Below are 22312 nucleotides of genomic sequence, written 5' to 3'. Positions count from 1 at the left end.
GGTTCAGTTATTTCTTTTGGATGGATGATTTTTCAGTTTGTTCTGTGGCTCTGGTTAATTTTCCGAGGTCTGAAATGGTGGGTTTTTTGTCATTTTGCCTGTGATTCTGTTGTTTTAGAGGGAGCAAGTTCATCTAGATCCTCCTGTCACCATTCTGTAGGTGGATTCTCCAGTTTGTCGCCTGTGAGTCTGGCTTCTTGGCAGAACGTAAACTGAGATGCACCCTCTGTGAGGTGTATATCAGCAAGTGGCTCGTTTCATGGCTGAGTAGCACATGGTACAGTTTTAAAGTTATGAAAGTTTCTTTTTATTCATTCAGAGTGGTGAAGATGCATTAGCACGTTGAAAAGGGCATGTTTGTCAGACTGTGGGACATGGGGCCTGGCATAGCTCCTTGGGGCATTTTGAGGAATCAGGTCTGAGAGAAGTTGAGTAGGGTTGTGTCACTAGTGGTTTGGAGGAGCAGGAACCGGCCCTGCAGGAGGTCCCAAGGGAGCAGAGATGCAACTTGGGGAACTAACTGTGAGGCTGCTGTCTGTTTCTGGGAAGAGGAGCTGCTAGGAGGCCGTGAGGAAGCTGTGGTACATTGGGCCCCACCCACACCTGGAGTAGGCATGAGCCCTGCCCTGCCTTCCAGACTGTGAGCTGGGACTCAGGACCTACTCCAAAACATGACAGTGCCAGTGTTTGCTTATTCCTCAGTTGTGGATGCCTTGTGCGTGCCGGGTTTCCGGTGCTGCACACAGCACTGCCACCCAGAGCTGCCATCATGGATCTCCCTCTCCTGATGTGAGACAGATCTGGAGTTCCAGAGAGATACAGCAAGGGACAGGGCAGGCTACATGTGGGCCTGAGATGTTTTCAGTAGAGTGTCCATCATTTATGAGCTACCATGAGAGCATGGCCCTGCAGGACTGAGGGATGAGCTACAGGCTGGTCTGGGGAAGAGTTGTCCAGGCATAGGAGAGAGAGAGTGCAGACCTCAGAGAGAGAAGGGGCTGTGCTTGTTCCCGAGGGTGTGCTGGGGAGATGAAGCCCTGAGGCGAATCCAGGAGAGTACTCGTGCATGTGTGTAGAAGGGCCAGACAGAGGAAGCTGGCCGTTTCTCCAAGGAGGTGGAAGATGCTGGAAGATATTGAGCACAGGAACATTCACTCACCAAATCAGGCTGTGATCCAGGTGCTGGGGATAGAACAGTGAATAGACGGAACCTCCTGCTCCCAGGAAGAGACAGAAAAATATACGAACAAATAGTCTCTTGGAAGTGTTAAGCTGAAACACAAACAGGAAGCGGCAGGACCTCTGTACTTAGTCCATATCCTCTGTTTATTCTTTCTCACTGAGGCTTCCCCTGTCTTTGTCAGTCTATACCACACAATTGCTTGTAAAAGTCACTTTCAGATCAGCATTAATTATAAAGAAGCTTTGGAGATAAATAACACTACCTGTTATGGGTTGAATTGTGTCTCTCAAAAATAGATATATGGAGTCTTAGCCCCAGTCTCTGTAGGTTATGAAATGTGATCCATTTGGAGATAGTGTCTTTATTACAGAAGTAACTAAGTTAAAATGGGATCATCTGGATGGGCCCTAATCCAATGTGATTGGTGTCCTTATAAGGAAATTGGAACACAGACACACAGAGGGACAATCATGTGAGGACACAAAGAGAAGAAAACCATCTGCAAGCCAAGGAGAGAGGCTTCAGGAGAAGCCAGCCTTGCTCACACCTTGATCTCTGACTTCTAGCCTCCAGAACTCTTGTTTAAGCCACTCAGGCTATGGCGCTTTGTTATAGCAGCTCTAGCAAACTCATACAGAAGGTACCTTAAAAAACAAAACAAAACAAAAAAAACCTGTCAACTACCTCTGATTATAACAGATATTAACTCTCGTTTATTTCCTTGAATTCATGATGATCACTGCTAACGAATTTTCTGTTTTCAAACATGCCAACTGGTTGCCCCAACTCTGGGGATGAAAGCAGCCTTTGGCCACTCAGGCTGGACATAGATTCCAGGTTGATGGAGACCACTGCAAACCTTCAGAACCCCTTCTCTCTGATGTCGTTCATTCTACCCTCAGATTTCTCCAGTCAACCCTGGGCTCCGAGGCTGCAGCACGTGCAACTGAGGCCTTTAAAACTTTTCCTTTAAGCAAATTTCCATCATTGCCATGGGATAATACACAGTTTAATTCTTTTTCTAATAAGAGTTGGTTATTTTTTAAAGATATCTTCCCCACCTCACCTTTAATTAAAACCTTTCCAGAGATTCAAAATGAAAAGTGATTCCTTGTGTGCATGGGAATAACATATTCAAAAGAGTCTTTTGTGAAACCAAATGGAAACAGAGTACTTACCCAGTGTTTCTGTTAGCTCTTTCTCTGCCTATTTTGTCTGAAGCTTGGGTCACAGTGAAGGGATGGTGGGTCTCGCCTTCCCAGCCACATCTCTTGTGGGTGGCAGAATCCTGGCCTCCCTTACCAGGGTCCTGCTGCCTCTACATGGGAAAGGAAGGAGGTCAATGAAACAGACTTGCTCCCCCTTCAACCAAATATTCCCTTGGCCCTGAAGTGGAGCCTTTGTTGGGGGCTCTAGGGCCATCAGTGACAGAAGCAAAAGCATTATGAAGGCAATATTGATGAGAGTCGAGCCTGTGCACAGACTCATTTGAGAGTTTGATATTTTTGCTTCAGAAGTGGAATCAAAGCGAAGGTTAAACTGGCGAGAGACACTCCACTCCATTTTCAGGTTGTTGAATTTCACTTCATATTTCCAGAGCAGAGTTAGACCAGCCCTTTAAGGAATGTAGAACCAGAGGCTAATATTTACTCAACTCAAAGTTAGAAGTAATGAAATAAAAAATTACAGACTGTTAAGACTACTACCGATCGGGTACTGGCAGCTCACCTTGACTGCTGTGTGGCTTTCTAGCTGGCAGTTAAAATGTGTGGTGTAACGTTTTAATAAGCACATTCCCAGAAACATTATCGAGTCTCCTTACAATTGACATACTTTCTCTGGCCAAGTTTCCAAGCTAATGGATTCACCTTTTAGGACTTTATCCTGTGTTCCTTTCCAGCCAGTTATTTTATTTTCCTTAAGTGTTGCATTTCCAGCATCACGGATGTTTTTGATTTGACATGTTGCTCAGCTAAGTGATTGTTCTGGAATGCGTGACTGACATTTCCTGTTGCGAGTAGATGTCCTGTCTGAGTTCCCTGAGGCTCCTGGCTTGCGCACACTCACCATTCCAGGCTCTCGTCTTTTCCATGTCTTGACTGCTATTCCTTCTCATGTCCTGGAAATTACACCTTTTCATAAGGACAGCCAAATCCAAGAATGCTAAGCTTTGGTGAATAAAACTTCCTCACTAATTAAAAGGAGACTACTTTGAAGTTGTCCAAATATGCCAGAGACCACATCTCATTAAATCGTAAGTGTACTGATTCACATCAACAGGTAGAGATTAATGGGTGAATAGTCTGAATAACGAAACATTTTAATGAGAAACACAAGTCAAAAACACCATGGATGCTAATCCAAGGGTGTGAGTTGAACTTCGTTCTTGTTTAATAGTGTCTCTGCTCTTAATGTGAGAGCTAGTATTACTAGAGAAAGAGCCTAGAAATCAGAACAGACCCATATGCTACTTTGCAGATATAAATTTCTCTTATCTTATTGATGCCATAAATCAAGACGTCACATTAGAAGCCCATGTTGAGGGAAGGTCTGCAGAAATTTTGTATGGTGTATGGTTTTCAGTTACTCAGAATTTGCACATATTTGAGTGGGGCATGCACTGCCCACTATTACTGGCCCCATATCAAACCATGACTACTTAACAAGCCCATCAGTGTCAACTAGGAATAAGTTCATCAGATCGCTCTACAGACACCAGTTGGTTCAGCCCTAAATGTACAGGACATTGATAAATGCTGCCTAGAAGACACTGTATGTTTCAGGTTAAGAGCTAATATCACCGTGTGACGATGATTGATGTACAATTCAGCTCAAAACCCAGCATTCTCTAAAGTGACTAAATTTCTGTGTATGCACTGGCATGCTGTTGAATACCCTGTGTCATATTCTGTTCATGTGGTTAGTACTCTGCCTGGCTTGCGTGTTGTCTTCCTGTAATTGCACCTTGAAGAATGAAGGGCATTTGGAGTAGACTCTTCCTACAGCTCTTCTCTGCCTGTGAGCTTTGGTTAAGGGCTTGAATGATGTGATCAACTGTATAATTGTTTTGCTATAAATTTTTGACTTTAGATTAGTTTTAGATTTATAGTAATGTTGCGAAGATATACAGAAAGCTCTCATATACCTCACACCCCATTTCCCCTAGTGTCAAACCTTACATTAGAGTGGTACATGTGTCAACAGCAAACATCCCAATATTGATACCTTATTTTTAACTAAAATGCATACTGTTTATATTTCATTAGATTTTACCTAATATACTTTTTTTCTGTTCCAGGATCCCATCCAAGTTACCACATTGTAGCTAGTCCTGCTACTAGGCATTCAAAAGTAATTTTGACATGGATCAAACAATACATTTACTGTATCATTGCAGTACAACCAGCCACACTTAAATGTTTATTTCATATTAAATGTTCTCTTTTCTTTAAACAACAAAAAACAAATAAGAAGCTAATAAATCACTACCTGATCAACACTTTCAAATGTTTGAGTTTTTCTAGTAGCTTTACATTGCCTCCCTGTGTGTATTTTTACAATAAAAATCACCTACGTCTAGTGGAGAAAAGTTAGAGCATCATAAATTGGACACTCTCGATGGACACCTACGGCATTAGTAGCCTGCCTTTTAGGATTTCCCAAAACAAAGGACATGTTATTTGCTCTGAGTAGTATCTTCATTTTTAGAAGAAAATAGCAAGTCTTGAGGAGTTAGGGTAGACAAGTTTTCTCTCAGGATGTTTTCTCTCTTTAGGTCTTCCCTTATATCCTGTCGGCCAGCTGGGGTTTGGTACCAGCATCAGGTAGACCTAAGTGGGCCTTTGTGTAGAAAGCACTCAGGCAGCCATGCGAGAGGTGCTCCTGAGCTCACACTGCCTCGGACCAGTCAGAGACAAAACTAGGTTGGCAGTGATTGCCCAAGTAGGTCATGGGATGAAGAAGGTAGAGAGAGGTCATTTGGCCAGCCTCAGTGACATGCAGAAGAACGTGTTAGACTGGGAGAAAGCAGATGACACGAGTTCTCAATGTTGCGTCCCTCATGGGGGCTGATAAACTGATGAAATCCTTTCCTAATGCTCCATGTTGCAAGCCGTGCTTTTCCTGAAGCAGAGATGTGGACACATGCTGATCTCTTCACCAAGCGAGCCTTTCAGCTTCTGAACAGTCTAGTCCCTGGATCAGTAAACCTGGTTTTTCAGAGCTCTAGTTTTTCAGAGTTCTCTCTCCTCCAAACTTTAGTCATCTCTAAGTCTCTCACATGTCTCCCACCTGCTGTTTGACCTGGGGAGCCAGACCCTCCCCACAACATGTGGGCAGTGATGGGACATGCCGATGTAGCACTGTGTGGCCTCCTTTGCTCATCTCCTTGTACAGCCTGCTTCTAGCTCGACTTCATTTTATTATTATTATAATTATTATTATTATTTGCTACTACCAACATATTTTAAAAATCTGTTCATAAAATCGATGTTTGTTTAAAAGGCCACATAGTATGTCATTTCATTTATATAAAATGTCCGAAATAGATAACTCTATAGAGATAGAAAGTAAATTAGTGGTTGCAGGGTCTGGCGGAGGTGGGAATGGGGGTCTGCTAATGAGGAACAAGGTTTCTTTTGAGGATGTGACATATTCCAGAATTACATAGTGGAGATTGTTGCACAATCTTGTGAATATACCCAAAACCACTAGATTATAGACTTTAAAATGGTGAATATTATGGTATGTGAATTATGGCGTTTAAAAATTTGATACTTGTTCATTGTAGAAATGTTTTAAAATAAAACAGAAGAAATTTAAATTAACTATATAATTCTAGATAACTAATAATGACATTTCGATGTGTATGTGGCGGTTTTTGTTTTATTGTTGTGTTTATTTTTTTCTTTGAGTTTTATTCTTAACCCTTTTTAGGGCCTGGAGAAACCGTGTTGGCGTCTGCTGGAACACTGCGCCTGTTCTCACTTGTCCCCATTGCCCAGATTCACATATACCTGTTATGTTTTGCTTGTAACTCTTAGGAGGTGCAATGTCTTGAATGAGGGCAACCATTGTTGCCTAAACTTTATGTAGTCTAGGAGAATGACACCTTTTAATTTCAGAATATAAATAGGGCCTAGCTTTGTTGAAACTTAAGGTGTCAGTTTTAAGGACCATGGTAATTGGATATCCCGAATTTATGCACACACGTGACTTGCTGAGGAAGTACACTGGGCCTGAGCATTTCGAAGCTTTCACATCCAAAGCTGGGGGGCAGGGCCTTACTCTGGTATCAGCCTAGTAGGCTACTTGAAACTTTACCTGGTTTTCCATATGTGTAGATGATACTCTTTTGCTCAAATACGGAACCACATTTTACCTAGGGTGATGCATGAGGCTGAAAGAAATGAAAAATTGAATTCCAACATATATACTGACCAGCATAACAACATATTCAAAGAGAACTTTAACATTTCTAATGTCGACAGTGACTGCATGTCTGGGCGGGGGTGACATCTGCTTATGACCCAGCAGAATCTCTTTTGGCTGTCACACAAGAGTGTGCTTGTACACACCCCAACTGAATGCACCTGAAAATATTTATGCTTTGAAGTGAAAGCTGCCTTGGAAGAGATGGGAATCTTTGCCACAGTGGAATTGGACTAATGGTGCTTATTTTTCTTTGGGGTGTATATTTATTTGACTGTTTCACACCATTTGTCAATTTCTAAGCGGTTAATAATTTTTATGCCTCTTTCAGATGTGTGTATATAGTACAAGTGTGTTTGATTTCCTGTGGTCTCTCTACGTTTAAACAGTGCTGAGTGATGGTATGTGTAACATGCCAATATAAAATTTCAAACCCAAACTGAAGTCTTTAATTCTTTAAGCAAAAACCCATTGACTGCCTTATGTAAAGTCTGCTTGTCTCTGTTCTGCAGCAGCCCAGGATTCTATCTGGGTTTTAATGCTGGGACCATTAGTCTCCGTGGAGGTGCAGGCCTTGCCATCCTCCAGCTGTTTGTAGAATACTGAGAAAGATTAACATATATGCAGCAGCTAACTCTGGAGAATGATCTCATTGCCACTGCGTGGAGAGCTGCGTGGTTTGGGGGGTGGTTTTAGAGAATAAAAATGTCACTTCTGAATGGTGGATCAGAAATGTTTTATGAAAGATGGCATGAGAGAATGACTTTCGACAGGTGGGCAAGTTTGGACTAGTAGAAGTGATGGGAACAAGGAACCCTCCAAAAGTGGGTGTGAAAAGCCCTGTGGTCATTCAGAAACAGGCCCCTTTGTGGGCTTTGGGGTGCTGGGGCTGATTATTAAGCTGCCGCCAGTTCATGTGTCACCTCGCAGGGCCTGTGGTTTAGGAATCAGTGGTGTAGAGAGGATCGAGTTAGACACCGATGCCCTTAAGTGTTAACCAGCCTGATTCTGCCTGAAAATCACTTGTACTTCATTTTCAAACCTCAGCTTTTCTGAGCAACTCCTCTTTGTAAGAGGAGTCTGAAATATTCGGGTAATTTATTAATTCTTATTTCTCATTTAAGGGAGGCTATTGGCGTGACCCAATATTGAATTATAAACTGTACAAAATTTACCATCTTGACCATTTTTTAGTGCACAGTTGAGAGGCATTAAGTACATTCACACTGTTGTGCAACCATCACCATCATCCACCTATAGAACTTTTTCATCTTGCAAAACTGGAACTGTCCCCATTAAACACTAACTCACCATTTTCCCCCCGCCCCAGCACCCACCATTCTACTTTCTGTCTATGATTTTAACTACGCTGTTTCTTATATAAGTGAAATCATTCAATATTTTTCTTTCTGTGACTGTCTTATCTCACTCAGCATAATGTCTTCAAGGTTTATCCATGTTGTAGCATGTGTCAGGGTTTCCTTACTTTTTAAGCTGTACAATGACTCATTGTGTGTGTGTGTGTGTGTCTGACTCTTCAATAGGCTTTGATGCCATAAACCCAGATCTATCCAGGAGATGTGTTGTCAGAGTCACCTTCAGCTTTACTATCCCTCCCCCCGCACACACATACACCCGTGGGGGGACCCAGTCAGGGCCATGATCCCAGGTGAAAGTTTGAAAGTAAAATCAAAAGAGAAAGAGCCTGAGTTGGAATACAGGGAAGAGTCTATGTGAGGCTCAGATGGTTTTCTAGGGTGTCATTTATACCTGCCCATCCTTGCCTTAGATTTGGGGGCGGAGGCCTATGTCTTCATGCTGTATTCCCAGCTGAGCAGACCAGATATGTTTTTGCCCTTCGTGTTTATGAGTTTGGTGGTGGGTGCTCCCACTGACACAAAGTCTCTGAAGGGTAGAGTCACTATTGCTGTAAAGATGAGGACATAAGTCCTTACATTTGTGGCCTCTGGCTGCAAGTGGGTCTGGGGGCCAAGAAGGTAGTGAGTTGCTTAAGAAATTCTCCAATTGTGAATGTATTCAGAATTCCCAGGGGCCTGTATCTGGAGGGAAACCTGCTGACTCTGGCTAATGAAGTGCTTTACTTTGCCATCCAGTGTCTTAATTTCTCACCCTCCCTGAATGACACTCAGGGCTTTAGTTACATGTTTGCTTCATCTGTCCCTGCCACAAACCATTTGTATTTTGCCTTGCTCGCGATAAACATAAGACCCACATTTACTATTATGTCCAATCTGATGCTACAAAAGCCCTCTAGAAGTTACCATAATACCCTGTTCCTCTAGGTGTTCTGTAAACAGAGGGTAGTTTTGCTAGAACACTACTGTGTTTGCATAAGAAACAAAGTAAAGGCCCCTGAAGTGAAATCTCATTAACGTGTGTGCTGTGTTCTCTTGTCCAGGGGAAGCAGAGGTTCCTGATCCAAGTGACCCTTTGGGACAAGTGGATGGACACGACAGCCCTATTCCAACTCTGAAAGGTAAACTACGAAGTGTTCTTTTAATGCAAGTTTCTGATGGTGTTTTCAGAGTGCCTTACACAGAGGCTAACAATGACTCGCCACTTCTGCTGAAGGCTTGGTCTGTTGCACTGATGGCTGGGGTGCCCTGTGGCTGAGTGCTACCCCACTGATGGGCGTGGTAATGCAGTTACCTCCGTAGCTGTCTTGATGTACTTTTGAGGGTGGTGAGGGCTGGTTAGAGTCAGTTGGAAATTGACAGGTGAGAGGTGATAGGGCAGGAGTAGGCACATGGCCAATGAGGGAGGGTGGGGCCTTAGGGGTGGGCGCTTCATGGGCCTGAGTACAGCTTTAAGAGCTGGACTTCTGGCTTGGCCACTAAGTCTCCTGCTGACAAGTGGCCATATTCTTTCAATGTGATTGTCCACAGTGGGTAGGCGTCTTCACAGGTCACCAAGGATCAGGTTCTTTATCTTGTTGATGCAGCCTTTCTCAGAGATTTCAGTGTCACTGCTTACTTGGCACACTCTGTAGGCATCTTAGATTTGTAGGGTCGATAGAACACATTTCCTGAGATGCAGCCCAGTTACTTGCAGAAATGTACTTTTGCTACATCCCTGTCACCATATTGCCTTAGATCACTGTCTCAATCAGCTCAGCTGCCATAATAGACCACACACTGGGCAGCTCAACCAACAGGAAGTTCAAGATCAAGACGCCATCATTGTCATTCCTGCTGAGGCCTCTCTTCATGGCTTGCAGATGGTGCTGTGTCCTCACATAGCAGAGAGAGGGCTCTGGTCTCTTCCTCTCTCAATAAGGACACTGCTCCCATCATGGGGGCTCTATCCTCATGAATCCATCTAATCCTAATCACCTCCCAAAGCCCCTGCCTCCAAATATCATCACATTGAGGGTTGGGGTTTTAATATGCAAATTTGGAGGCTGGGTGGATACAGCACAGTCCAGAATCGTCACTTTATTTCTGCTTAACTTTTCTCTTTTAGCATCATTTGAAATCCAGAAATCTGAAATAGTTTCATAGCCCCTTGCATGTTGAGAATTTCCATGTCCCCTCAGGACCCGTGTCTAAGCGGGGTTCTCCTGGGGATTGAACAGCGATGACTCAAGTCCGCCAGTCTCAGCCAGGATATCAAGAATGTCCCCCTTGCCTCCTGTCTGCTTTGTTAACGTACATTGACCGTGTCCTGAAAGGGCTTCTTGGGGCACACAGGGTGCTGAGCTCCCTTCTCACTTTAGAATGCCTCGCTGGTGAGTGCACCGATTGCTTAGAGGTTTGTTTAAATCGAGGGTGGGTAGAGTCTCCTTGATGAAGATTTCCCGTTAGTGTGTCAAATGTAGTAGACACACAGGTTGGTTCTTTCATATTGACCCCCTCACAGTTGTTACACGTTTGCTGTGACCTCACAGGCACCCAGGCTGCTTGTTGGGGAGGGCTTCTATCAGGACAGGGATATGTCCCCACAGGAGCAAAGGCCTGTGCTCTGGAAGCTCGTGTATAGCGCTGGGCCTCAGCAAACATTTCTTAGGAAGAAAGATAGTTTTTGATGGTTACATTCTGAAATCATTTCTCAGAAGTCTGAGATGGGAAGAGAGGAGCATCTTGGTTTGCAGACAGGATGTTGCATTGAGATCCGAAGAGGTGACATTTACTAAAAGGTGATGGGAGGGGGTGTGTCCTAAGCCAAGGCAAGGACCCGTGCAAAAGCCTTGAGGTCAACAGGACTTGATGTCTTGGGACAGCTGAGAAAAGGTAAGGGCCTATGGGCTGGGGTGGTGGAGGTTTGAGAGGTCAGTAGGTGCAAAGCCTGTGTGGCTCAATACTGTGGCCATCAGCCACACATGAGTCTTTACGTTTAAATCAATTAAAATTAAATAAAATTAATTGGACCTACTAGCTACATTTCAGATACTCAGTAGCCACATATGGCTGGAGACCACAGTGATGGACAGCACAGATCTAGAACATTCCATTCTCATAGAAAGTTCCATCAGGTAGCTCTGGGTAGAGCATGCACAGCTCTTTAGATGACAGGAGGAAGTTCTATTTCATTGTAAGTACCACCCTGCCCCCACTCTGGAAGCGTTGCAGCCTAGGATGTGGTGTAACCTGATTTACACTCTTTAAAGATCATCATGGCAGATCTGGAGGATGATGGTTGCTGGGGAGAAGCAGAGGGGCAGTTAAGAGGGAGGTATGGCCGGGTAAAGACAAATGGACACACCACAGTAACGATCTAGAATACAACCTGCAGTTATTCTTAGACTCTCATGCTCCCTTGGGAAAGTGTCCTGCCCTGCCCTGTGGGCCCCGGGCTGGGTGTTGCAGAGCGGAGAGGAGCCGGGGGTGGGGTGGAGCACTGCCCCAGCTACTGCTGTTCCTTACCCAGAGTGCTCACAGATGCCCTTTGGGAGGCAGAGTTGGCTGCAGGCCTCGGGGCCCACTTGGGTTGGAAGAGCATTTGCTGACTGAGGGGCAGAAATGACCGTGGGCCGAACAACATACAGACGTGTATTCCCATCTAGCTACATGATTCAAACATTGATAAGTCAGATTTAGTGCCTCAGGTGGGACTCCTGGATCTCCTTTTTGATATCTGAGCAATGCTCTCTAATGTTCTCTGCTTAGTTGGGATTTGATTGCCTCCTGTCTGCTTTGTTAACCTACATGTGACCGTGTTAAACCATGCACACTTCAGTACCTGTGCAGTGCTGAGGAGGGTTTCAGGTAGTTTAGAAGCCAGCCTTGGACTTCTTCAAGGCACAGAAACACTAGTTGCAGAGGAAAACCAGTCACGCGGCTGTGTGTGTGTGTGTGTGTGTGTGTGTGTGTGTGTGTGTACAAATGCTTGTAGAAGGGCAGTACACCAGGTCTTCAAATAATGTTGTTTGAGTCAGTGTCGTTTTGTTATGACTTTGATGCGATGCCGTAGGAATTTAACTCTTGTTTATATCAATTAGCTTATGATAAAGTTGGTTTTGTTATACACCCTTTCACTAAATTTCACAGAACCTATCAAGGACATTAGGTGAAAACTTACTGTAGAGAAGGAAGCAGAAAGCCACAGCAGCCTGGCCTTTTCCCCATGGTGGCAGCATGGGGCAGTGTAGTATGGAGAATGCAGCAGTCTGAGCTTGGTTTGCCCAGAAGACAGACCTGGATTGCATGGCGGCTTCACCTTCCTATTGGGGCCAGGGCAGTGCTCTGGGCCTCATGTCAACCCCCAGCCATTGGAGGGATGAGAAGGGCCTAGGAGACAGCACTTACCCAGGAAACAGTGGCTGGATGCTGATGCCATTTTTTGTCATCACAATTGTGATCGTTGTTGGAGATCAGTTTCCAGGTGTGGATACCTAAGCAGCCCCTTGGGGGACAGGATTCTAGTGAGCAGTCCCTAGGGAGTCTCAGGGAAACCCAGGGGCCCTATATTCCAGTGCAGCCCAGTTCTCTCGTCCTGCAGCGTGATTTACTTTCTTTTAGGTTATGGCTCTTGCACAAAAGGGGACTCCCTCTAGCCTTCCTTCCTGTGCACCGCCCCCCGCCCCCATACCCTCAGTGATAGGAATTGATCTGGCAGTGCCATATTCATTATCCATGTGCGTTTTTGTTTAAAGGGCTTCTGAGACTATCACTGCCTGGTCACATTTGGTTTAAATCATATATAAAATGTAATAATAGTTGTATGGATTGTATGAGCTTATTCTTTAATCCACTTACCATTTATGATGCCCACACATCTGTAAAATTGCAGGCAGGTGAAAATGGTTGGCAGACCAGGTCATTAGTGAGTGATATAACCACTCTGCCTGAGCTTTTTTATTCAGATGCACTGTGCCAGTATTGACCACTTAATGTGCAATTAATTGGTGGTTAGTATTGAGAGATAGAGATCCCAGAGCAAAAAGCCTATCTAGAAGAGAAAATGAACACAAAAGACTTTGTGATTTAGAATTGAAAAGTTTGCCCGAAATTTCCATATGCCAAAGTACTGTCATCATTAGGATTAAACCCGACTCTGGTTATAGTACTGTGTAACATGGGAGTGGACATTTAACAGGAGTTTTGTGTTCCTTGCTACATTAGACACACGATTTGTTATTGTTATTACAAAAGAGTACATTGGGCCTAGAAACCATTTGCTCTTTTGTTCCAAGGCCATGCTTTAAGTGCATATGTCACACATCTAAGATTTTGTAAAATCAGTACTGTGGAATGTTTGTGGGAAGTGGATAATTTCTGAGAGGCCAGGCAGGTGGTGCTGGTCGTGTCCATTCTGCAGCCTCCCACAGCAGACCTGGCGGGCCATGTCTCCGGCCTGAGGAGAGCTGCTTACTGGCCATGCAGAAACCAGGAGGAGAGTTTCTGACTCTCCCTGTTGGAGGAGGATACATTGCAGTTATAGGTGATCTCAAGGGCACTCTAAATTCCAGAGCAAGAACCAATGCCTACTCACCAAGCTGTCCCATGCTATTTGTAACATGCTGTGCTGTGGAGCTGAACTAAAATTTCCTTGAACAGAGAAAACAAAGCAGTCAGCTGAGGTCACCACATTGACAATGGAAACAAAGCCTGTTCTCTGTTTACTGAGTGTTGGTTCCTAATTCATGTAGGATATATGGATTGAACAGCATATATTTTAGGTGCATTTCTGATTTATTTTGGAACTCTTGGTGTGTGTGTGTGTGTGTGTGAGAGAGAGAGCGAGAGAAGGTGAGGGAGAGAGGGAAGGAGAAAGGGAAGGGGGGAAAGAGAGAGAGAGAGATTGAGAGAGATTGAGATTGTTTCCTGGAGTTTACTATAGAGTGAAAGTCTCCACAGCTGATGGGGTAAAATTGAAAACAGCACGTTAATTGCAGATACCATGTTAAGTCTATGACTGGGAACATGGGCCCAGGCTGAGCTGTAAGTCTGGGCCCCTGCAGTTCCTCGCTGACTATCCCTTGGCCCATTATTGTAACCTGGGGGAGTGTACAGAAGGCCTAAAATGTTTCCCAACTTCCTCTGGACAGAGCTCACATGGGGTTTCCAGGCTCTGAGCCTGTGACACTCTCAAGGTGAAGGCCATTTGTTGAGTACCCCTGACCTGCCGGCTGTGAATTTGCAGTACCCATTGGTTTCTCTGGGATGTGGTCAAACCGAATGGTGCTAGGAGAAAACCCTGACCCACAGATAAGAGGTTTCAAAGTGTTCAGAGTAGTGTTGTCCAGGGCTGAGATTGGGGACAGGGGCCTTGGACAGGGGTGCATGTGAGCCTACCTGGGAAGGGCAGGGATGCACCTGGCTGATTTTTACCTCTAAGTCTTCCTCTTTATCTCTCCTTCCCAGGGTCCCCTCTCAAACCCCTCTCGCTTTCCTTGGGTAGCTTCTACCACCAGGGCCGCAGCTGGGATGGAGTCATGGCAACTGGAGGCTACTGTCGTCTGGCCAGTATTGTCAACAGCTATCCTTCCTACTGAAGTGGCAGAGAAGGCAGTGATGATTCTTCTTCCTCAGCTCCTTGGGCTTAAACACTGCAATGGGCTTATTCATGTGTGGTTGTCTTATGGCTGTCTCTGGTATGTGTGTGTGTGTATGTTTCTGTGTGTATACATTTCACCTCTCTGTATCTGTGTGTGTGTTCATTCATGGCCCTGTCCCTTTGTGAGGATATGAGTGTCATACTGTATTGTGTAGATCTTGGTTTTTTGAGCTGTTTCCTACCTTCAGTCCTTCTGCCCCTTTCCATTACTTTCAGAGGGCTGTCATAACAAAGCTTCACAGACTAGGTGCCTTAAACAATAGGAGCTTATTTTCTCACAGTCGTGGAGACTGGAAGTCCCCAATCAAAGTGTTGGCAAGGTTGGTTCCTTCTGGAAGCTCTCAGAGAGAAACTGTCGTGTGCCTCTCTCCTAGCTTCTATTGCTGGCAGTCTTTACAGTTTCATGGCTTGTGGCAGCATCATTCTCCTCTCTGCCTTTGTTGTCACATGGCCTTCTCTGTGTGCCTGTGTTCAAATGTCCTTATAAGGACACTAACTATTGGAGTAGGGACCCCCATATGACCTCATCTTGATAGCATTTGCAGTGGTACAAATAAGGTGCCATTTACAGGTTCCAGGGATCAGAATTCCAGCATACATCTTTGGGGGACACAGTTCACTGCCCAGTACCCTTCTCCAAAAGTGCAAACACTCAGGTACTTTTCTCTATCTCTCAGTTCCTTTTATTTCACTTTCTCCTGTTTTTCTCATTCTCTCTGATTCTCATTCTTTCTAATCTCATACCCTCTTCTCCTTCCCCTGTTGCTCTCTTGCTCAGCAACCCCCATTCTATTTTATACAACTGGCCCTATGCAGACCACTAGACAGCTCAGTGGGAGAGTCTGAGGAGGAGTGTCCCACTGCCACCACCCCCATCTGATTTATTGACCTATAAATACTTAACCCTGGAAGAGCATCTTTATTTCCTCCCTGGGGCTCTCAGGGTCTCCTAGTCACCTGTCCTTCCAGGCAGGTTGTCTGTTTTGTTTCCCACCAATCAAAACCCTATGACCTTGTTACCCCTCATAGATAAGGCTTTCTTTATCTCCTTCCCAGACCTGTCAGTGTGGCCTGGTCAACAAGCGGACCCTCAAACACCTAAGTAATCTGACTGAGTTGGTGAATGTGTGGATGGATGGTTGGTTGGGATTAAAAAAAAAATCACTAAGCATCGATGTGACTCTGAAGCCAGAAGGGTGTTCCCGGTCATGGGTCCTCCTGTCCCTTCTGCCACCAGTGTGTCTTCATGCTTGGACTCAGCTCCACTGTCCAGAGTCAGGGGTGAGCAGAGAGCTGGCCTGGGCAGCGGGGAGATGGAATCCATCAATGTCCGTCATAAAAGTCACCCTGCTGTTAAGAAGGGGAACCCTCTTGGGTAATTAAAAGTGGAGACTTCTGTTCTCCTCACTGATGCTGTATCCAGGTGAGCCTAGTTCTCAGTTGCTATGCCTGACTCCTCGAGGCCTGTTCAGTCATGCCTGGAGAGGTTTGGGGCAGCTCTCGAGGAAGCCTGTGTGAGCTAGTGGGGAGCTTAGCACTGGTTAGTACAAATCCCGTATTTTGCACATAAGAGAAATGAAGCAAAGAAATTAAATGGCTGGCTGTGAAGGGAGAGAGCAGTGTGGTGCTTCATCTTTAGAGAACTTACTTTCTAGCTTTTATTTTGGTCTCCAGAGAATTCATAACATTTAGAAAGAGTGGACAAACTAACTTGGCCACTCTCCTTCTTAAATTACATGTAAGTGTTCAGTCAGATATTAGTCAAAAATGTAAATGCTTAGATGAACTTGCAAGAGAGATGGAGAACTGCCTAGGAGCCAGGAATAGAAATGAAACAGAATTGTGGCATCCTGGGTGCTGAGGCAGGAATCACTTGAGTTGGTCCCACTTCCTTGGCAGCCTTAAAGAACAGACTAGTTATCCTGGGAAAAAGTTTACCTGAGGCAGTTCTGAAGATATCATGCAGTTCTGACATAGGTTGCCCAAAAGTGACAGGTGGTGCCACCATGTGGCTGTGGAGCAGATGTTGATGCATCTGGGTGCCAGAGGAGAAGGAGTACCTATAAAAGACATGGACACTTCAGCAAAGCTAGTGTGGGCAAAGGGCATCTGCACATTTGTCAGGTCCTCCAATGCTTCGATGCTAGAATAACCTCCCAGAACGCAAATGCTCCTCTAGAGAGAATATCCAGGAATAGGAAAATCCTGAGTGAGATTATATGAAAAAATAAATACATTGAAGTTACTGATTTCACTGGGAATTGCATGTATTTATCTTTCAATCAGGAGAAATAAGGGATTGAGACAAAAATCAAGTTTGGTTTTAGGAAAATGAAGATGTTTACGTTTCTTGTACCCTAATACAAGGCCTGTGAAATATCAGCCCTGCTACAGAAACCATGCTGCTAGGCTCAGCTGTATCGGAGCCCTGGGTTTTAACATCAAGTCGGAAGGGAACCCAGGAGGTCTGGAGAGCAGAGGTGTTGTGGATAAGCCTCCATAGAAAGCCAGGAGTCCTGGGGGCTGCAGTCCTGGGATAGGAGCGGTTTCACCCATAAGCCCAGTGAGTGCCTCGGCCCTGGCTCCAGGTGGGAGACACAGGTGTTCTCCTCATGAGCATTCAAACTTGGAACCACACCTCGGGAAACCAAATCTACATGACTGGAATGTTTTTGGGAAATCCCGAGCCCCAGCCTTCACATGGAGACTTGGCACTGCCTGTCACAGGGACCTGGGCATCCAGGGAGTCCCATAGGAAAACCAGCCAGACAGTGAAAAATTATAAAGCACACTTGGAGAGGCCCAGGGTGAGTGGGGAGTTAGCAAACAGTAAACCCCAAAGGATTAAAGATAAAGGAAGAATAAAGGAACCAAGTAAACCTTCTTGAAATGAAAATTACAGTTGATGAAATGAGAAACTTCAGGTTAAGGAGTAGATCGTTGATAGCTAAAGATAAAAATAAAGGACAGGGAACATAAAAGTAGGTAAAGGGCATGAGGAATCACATGAGGAAGTTCAGCATATATCTAGAGAGAGATTTCAAAGGAGAAATAAAGGGAAAGGGAGAAACAATATTTCAGGAGATTTTGGTGGAGAATTTTACACAACTGATGGATGGCACAAATCTTCAGATATTAGGATTGGCACTGAGGCCCAAGGAGGCTAAAATAAAAATAAATTCACAGTTGGCAATACTTTAAAATGGCAAAGACAAAGGGGAAATATGAAAAGTAGCCTAAGAGAAGAAGAAAGGTCAGATTACTCGCAAAAGAACAAGAACTGGCAAGACTTGCAATAGTAACTGCAAAACCCAGAAGATGGTACTGTAATTGTCAGTCTAGACTTCTGTACCCAGCTAAACTGTTACTAAAGGGTAAATTAACAGGTATTTTCAGACCAAGACTAAGTGTTTACAGCCTCAGTGCTTTATCCAGAGAAGGATGACTATAATTAGGAGGAAGGAGTGAGATGCAGGCAGTGTTGACAAAGAAAGAACTTGGTAAATAGGTCAGCAATCTAAATGACTCTGTTAGTATAGTAAAAATCGTCAATAATAATGACCACATGGGGCTTAAAAACAGTAACTAAAGCATTGAGAAGCAGTAACTCAAAGCCGTGGTGGTTTGGGGATCATTGCAGCTCACAACATTTCAGAGTGCTTGTATTTGATTGTATTTGGGAGACTGATTAGCCATTTAAGTATAACTTTCAAACAAGAAAAGGGAAAATAAAGAAAAAACAGTAAAAAATAGGAAAGGAAATTAAGAGACAAAATAAAAACATTAAAAATAAAACCCATCAGTTAAAAACTCATAGATGACTACATATAGATTCATAATAACATGTTAAGTTGTTATTTTTACAAGATTCATGTATAATATATAATCATTAAAATGATTTAAAAATTAAAAATAAAGAGTAGGACTGTGTTAATCAAAGTACCCTGAAATAGCTACATTAATATCAGACAGAATGGTCTTTTTAGACAAAAGCCTTACATAATGATATAAGGACCAAATGATGAAATAAACCTGAAGTTTATTGCACCCAGCAATACAACTTGACAGAATTACCAGTAGCTGTTTGATAAATACAGAAGCAGCTGACATATAACTCATTGAATCTAATACACCAGCCCATAGCCCATTAGGAACCGGGCCGCACAGCAGGAGGTGAGTGGCAGGCGAGTGAGCCAGCAAAGCCTCATCGGTATTTGCAGCTGCTCCAGTGCTAGCATCTCCACCTCAGCTCCACCTCAGATCATCAGGCATGAGATTCTCATAGGAGCACTGGTCCCTGGTGCCAAAAATGTTGGGAACTGCCAAATTCTAATAGATAAGAACATGAACAATTTGAACAACAAAATTGACAAGCTTAATCTAATGGGTGTGTACACATAACACCTGCACTAAGCAATTAGAGAAAATGCATTCTTAGCAATCAGATGTGGAGCATTTACAGGAATTGATGCTACACTAGCCACAAAGCATATTTCAGTGTTGTCAAAGAGTCATTACCACACAGGCTATGCTTTGTGAAAACAGTGTGATGAAAGCACTTTTAATAATTCATAGCTAAAAGAAAAAAATTATTAGATTGCTAAAGAATTTATTAGATTGCTAAAGAAGTTGAAGGGAAATTTTACTTCATTGACACATACATTAGAAAAGGAAAAAGAAAATTCATTAACTGCAGAAGTTAGAAAAGAGCCACAGTGTAAAGATTTGAACAGACAGCTACAGAAGGAGAGCCCCGATGACCAAAAACTTTCCAAAAGATGCTCAAGCTCATGAGGAATTCTTAATATAGAAACTAAAAAATTAGCATATGTCAGATTGGCAAACATTTTAAAGCCCAAAACAGCAAATGCTGGCAAAGCTGGCAAAGTTGTGGGGCAATACTTTTTAAGACATTGTTAGTAGAGTACAAATGGTTTCAAGCTCTTCTGAGACCTAGAGAAATGAAAGATTTCAAGGCTCTATGGCTTAGCACTTCTTCCTCCAGGTGTATACTTTTGAGGTACTTTTGTACATGTTCAGGGTGAGATGTATACAGGTGGTCATTAAACACTTGTGTGAACTAGAAAAACTGTGGGAACAACTTACTGCCCCTCAAATGGGAAATGGATAAAGAAATTGTGGATTGCTTGTATAATGGAACATTATACAGTAATTAAAATAAATGAACTGCAATAACAGATAAATCCCAGCCTGGCTTTGAGTGGGGAAAAAAAAAACTAGCAAAGATATTCTTCCAGAGAAAATTTCTAAAAATATGAACTAATGCAAATATGTGTTGGAATAGTGCATACCAGTTTTCTGGAGAGAGAGAGAGAAATGAGGGAAGGATGGGCTTTAGTTGAACTAATAATATAGCTCAGTAAAATGGCAAGATAAAAGCAAAGTATACATGGTGGACAGAATAATGGCTCTCAAGATGCCCACATTGTAATCCCTGGAACTGATGAACATGTCACCTTTCATGACACAGTGACTTTGCAGATGGGATTAAGTTAAGGATTTTGAGACGAGAAATGGTCCTGGGTGATCCAGGTGGGCCCAGTGTGACCACAGAGGCCCTTGTAAGGGGTAGGCAGGAAGATCAGAGTCATTACTTGGAGGTGTGACAAGAAGCAGAGGTGGTAGTGAAGCGAGGAAGGTGCCAGGAGCCAGGGCATGCGGTGGCCTCCAGGAGCCAAGAAAGGCAAAGGAAAAGACTCTCCCAGAGCCTCCAGAAGGAACGCAGTCCTGCGACACCTTGAATTTAGGACTTCTGACCTCCTGAAGTGTAAGATAGTAAATTTGTGTTGTTTTACTCTATTAATTTGTGCTAATTTTTACAACAGCAATAAGAAATTAGTACAATATATAGACATCTGATAGTTTTCCTGTAAGCCTTAAACCACTTATGTGGAAATAATAGAAGTAAAACCAATTCACAGAATAGTAAGGAAAATTACAAAATACCTAGAAAACTGCCTAAAAATGTGAAAATCTATATGAAGAAAATGATAATGCTTTTCTGAATAGATGAAAAGGTCTGGAATAGTGACATAGACTTTGCTTTCTCAATATTGTCAAGAGGGCAGTTTTATACAAATCATCTATAAAAGCAGTTCTCTATCAAAGCCCTAATTTTTAAATGAGCTTGTCAGGATGATTCCAAATTAAGTTTGAGAAACTAGCCCAAAAAGTAACATTTGTTATTCTTGATGTCTAAATGTATTTTAGTCATCATAATTGAACAGATGTGATGTTGCCACAGCAACAGACCAAGATCAGTGGGATGGAGGCAAGGTTAGAAATGGCGGGGAGGTTGTTTTAGGTGACAGCCAGGGAAACACCCTCTGTGGCGTTAACATTTTGGCAGAGACTTGTCTCTTGAGAAATAGCAAAAATTGGAGGACAGGATATTCTCGGCCAAGCACAATGAGGGGCAAGCTGGGTGTGTTTTAGGAAGAGCAAGGGACCCACCCCCACTTCCTGTGGGGGAGAGTATGGGAAGGGTAGAGAGAATTATAGAAGCATTAATACCATGGATATAAATTAGCTTTTCTCCATTATCCATCTACTTACTTTCTTCCTGAAGTCTAAGTTTTGCTAAACCCCCTAGGGAAGGAGCTATGAATTTATGAAGTTATGATATCGATCTATGGTTTTAGTCTCTCTGAGTGGCCTATAGAATATGAAGGAGGCTGATTCAAGGCCTAGATTAGGACGTGGGTGCCATCCATGGAGATTCCGCCCTGTCCATTCCCAGCTGGACAGGCCTTCTGCATGCCACTGCATCTGGAGACTCCCCAAGTATAGGTGCCTGCCATTTAGGAATGTGCTTTCCAGTCCCAGTATTACCCTCCAGTGATGCTTCTTCTCAGTGTTGTTTCTGGTCTGCTCTGTGTTCATTATTGGATTGGTCTAGTTCACTGAAACTACAGCTTTTCTTTGTCCTCAGCCCTTTGGAATAACGGTTCTCAGCCCAGGCCACACGCTTAAGGGCTTTTGTCAGATGCCATTGCCCAGGCACTGACTGGGAGTTAATTGCCATAGGGTACAAGTGGATGATTTTTATAAGCTCCCAGGTGATCCCGATGTGAAGAAAGATTTGCCCCACTGGTTTAGACAGTGTAAAATCAAGAATTGGTAGGAACCCCACATGTAGACTAGATCACTTCACTAGATTCTCCTTTGTTTTCTATAAACTGAGGAAGGTGTCGCTTCATGCTGAGTTTTCATCTAGTTGAGAGTGAAGAGGATCTTCATAAATGGGGCGCCTCGGGCTCAGAGGAAATCAGTGGTAGCCTTACCCCAAGGCCTGCGCAAAGCTGAGGGTAATTGACAGTACACAGTGGTCTCCTCCCCTTTGCTTGATGCCTCCGCTCCCCTCCTGATTTTATGTGGTTGGTCTACCTGGTGTGACCTTGTCCATACTCCTCAGGGGGCATTTCCTGACCCCAGGACTACATTTATAATGTCGTAATGTACAGCCATCATCACTCTCTAGTTTCAGACATTTTCATCACCCCAAAGGAAGACCCCATTCCCACTAAGAGTCATTCCTTAATTTCCCCTCCCTCAGCCTCTGGCAACCACTACTTTGTTTTCTGTTTTGCGTATTTTGTATGGATTTGCTTATTTCGACTATGTCATGTAAATAGATAATTAAATAATTAAATCAACTGTGTA

General features: G+C 43.7%; 1 protein-coding gene across 4 annotated transcripts in view; it reads left to right on the top strand.

Moving 5' to 3' along the window:
- Nucleotides 1-22312, top strand: part of ROR2 (receptor tyrosine kinase like orphan receptor 2) — a 209944-nt gene that overhangs the window by 143619 nt on the left and 44013 nt on the right. For all 4 annotated transcript variants that reach the window (XR_005650502.1, XM_039852182.1, XM_039852184.1 and 1 more), the window contains exon 2: nt 9033-9110. Coding sequence is in view for 3 of the 4 variants with exons in the window: in XM_039852182.1 (XP_039708116.1) it covers nt 9033-9110 (78 nt within the window). In the remaining variant the exon portion in view is untranslated. The remainder of the gene's footprint in view (nt 1-9032; nt 9111-22312) is intronic.

This window comes from Pteropus medius, unplaced genomic scaffold (assembly GCF_902729225.1).
Source record: "Pteropus medius unplaced genomic scaffold, Ma_sr-lr_union100, whole genome shotgun sequence".
Classification (NCBI taxonomy): Eukaryota; Metazoa; Chordata; class Mammalia; order Chiroptera; family Pteropodidae; genus Pteropus; species Pteropus medius.
This window is presented reverse-complemented; position numbering and strand designations above follow the sequence as displayed.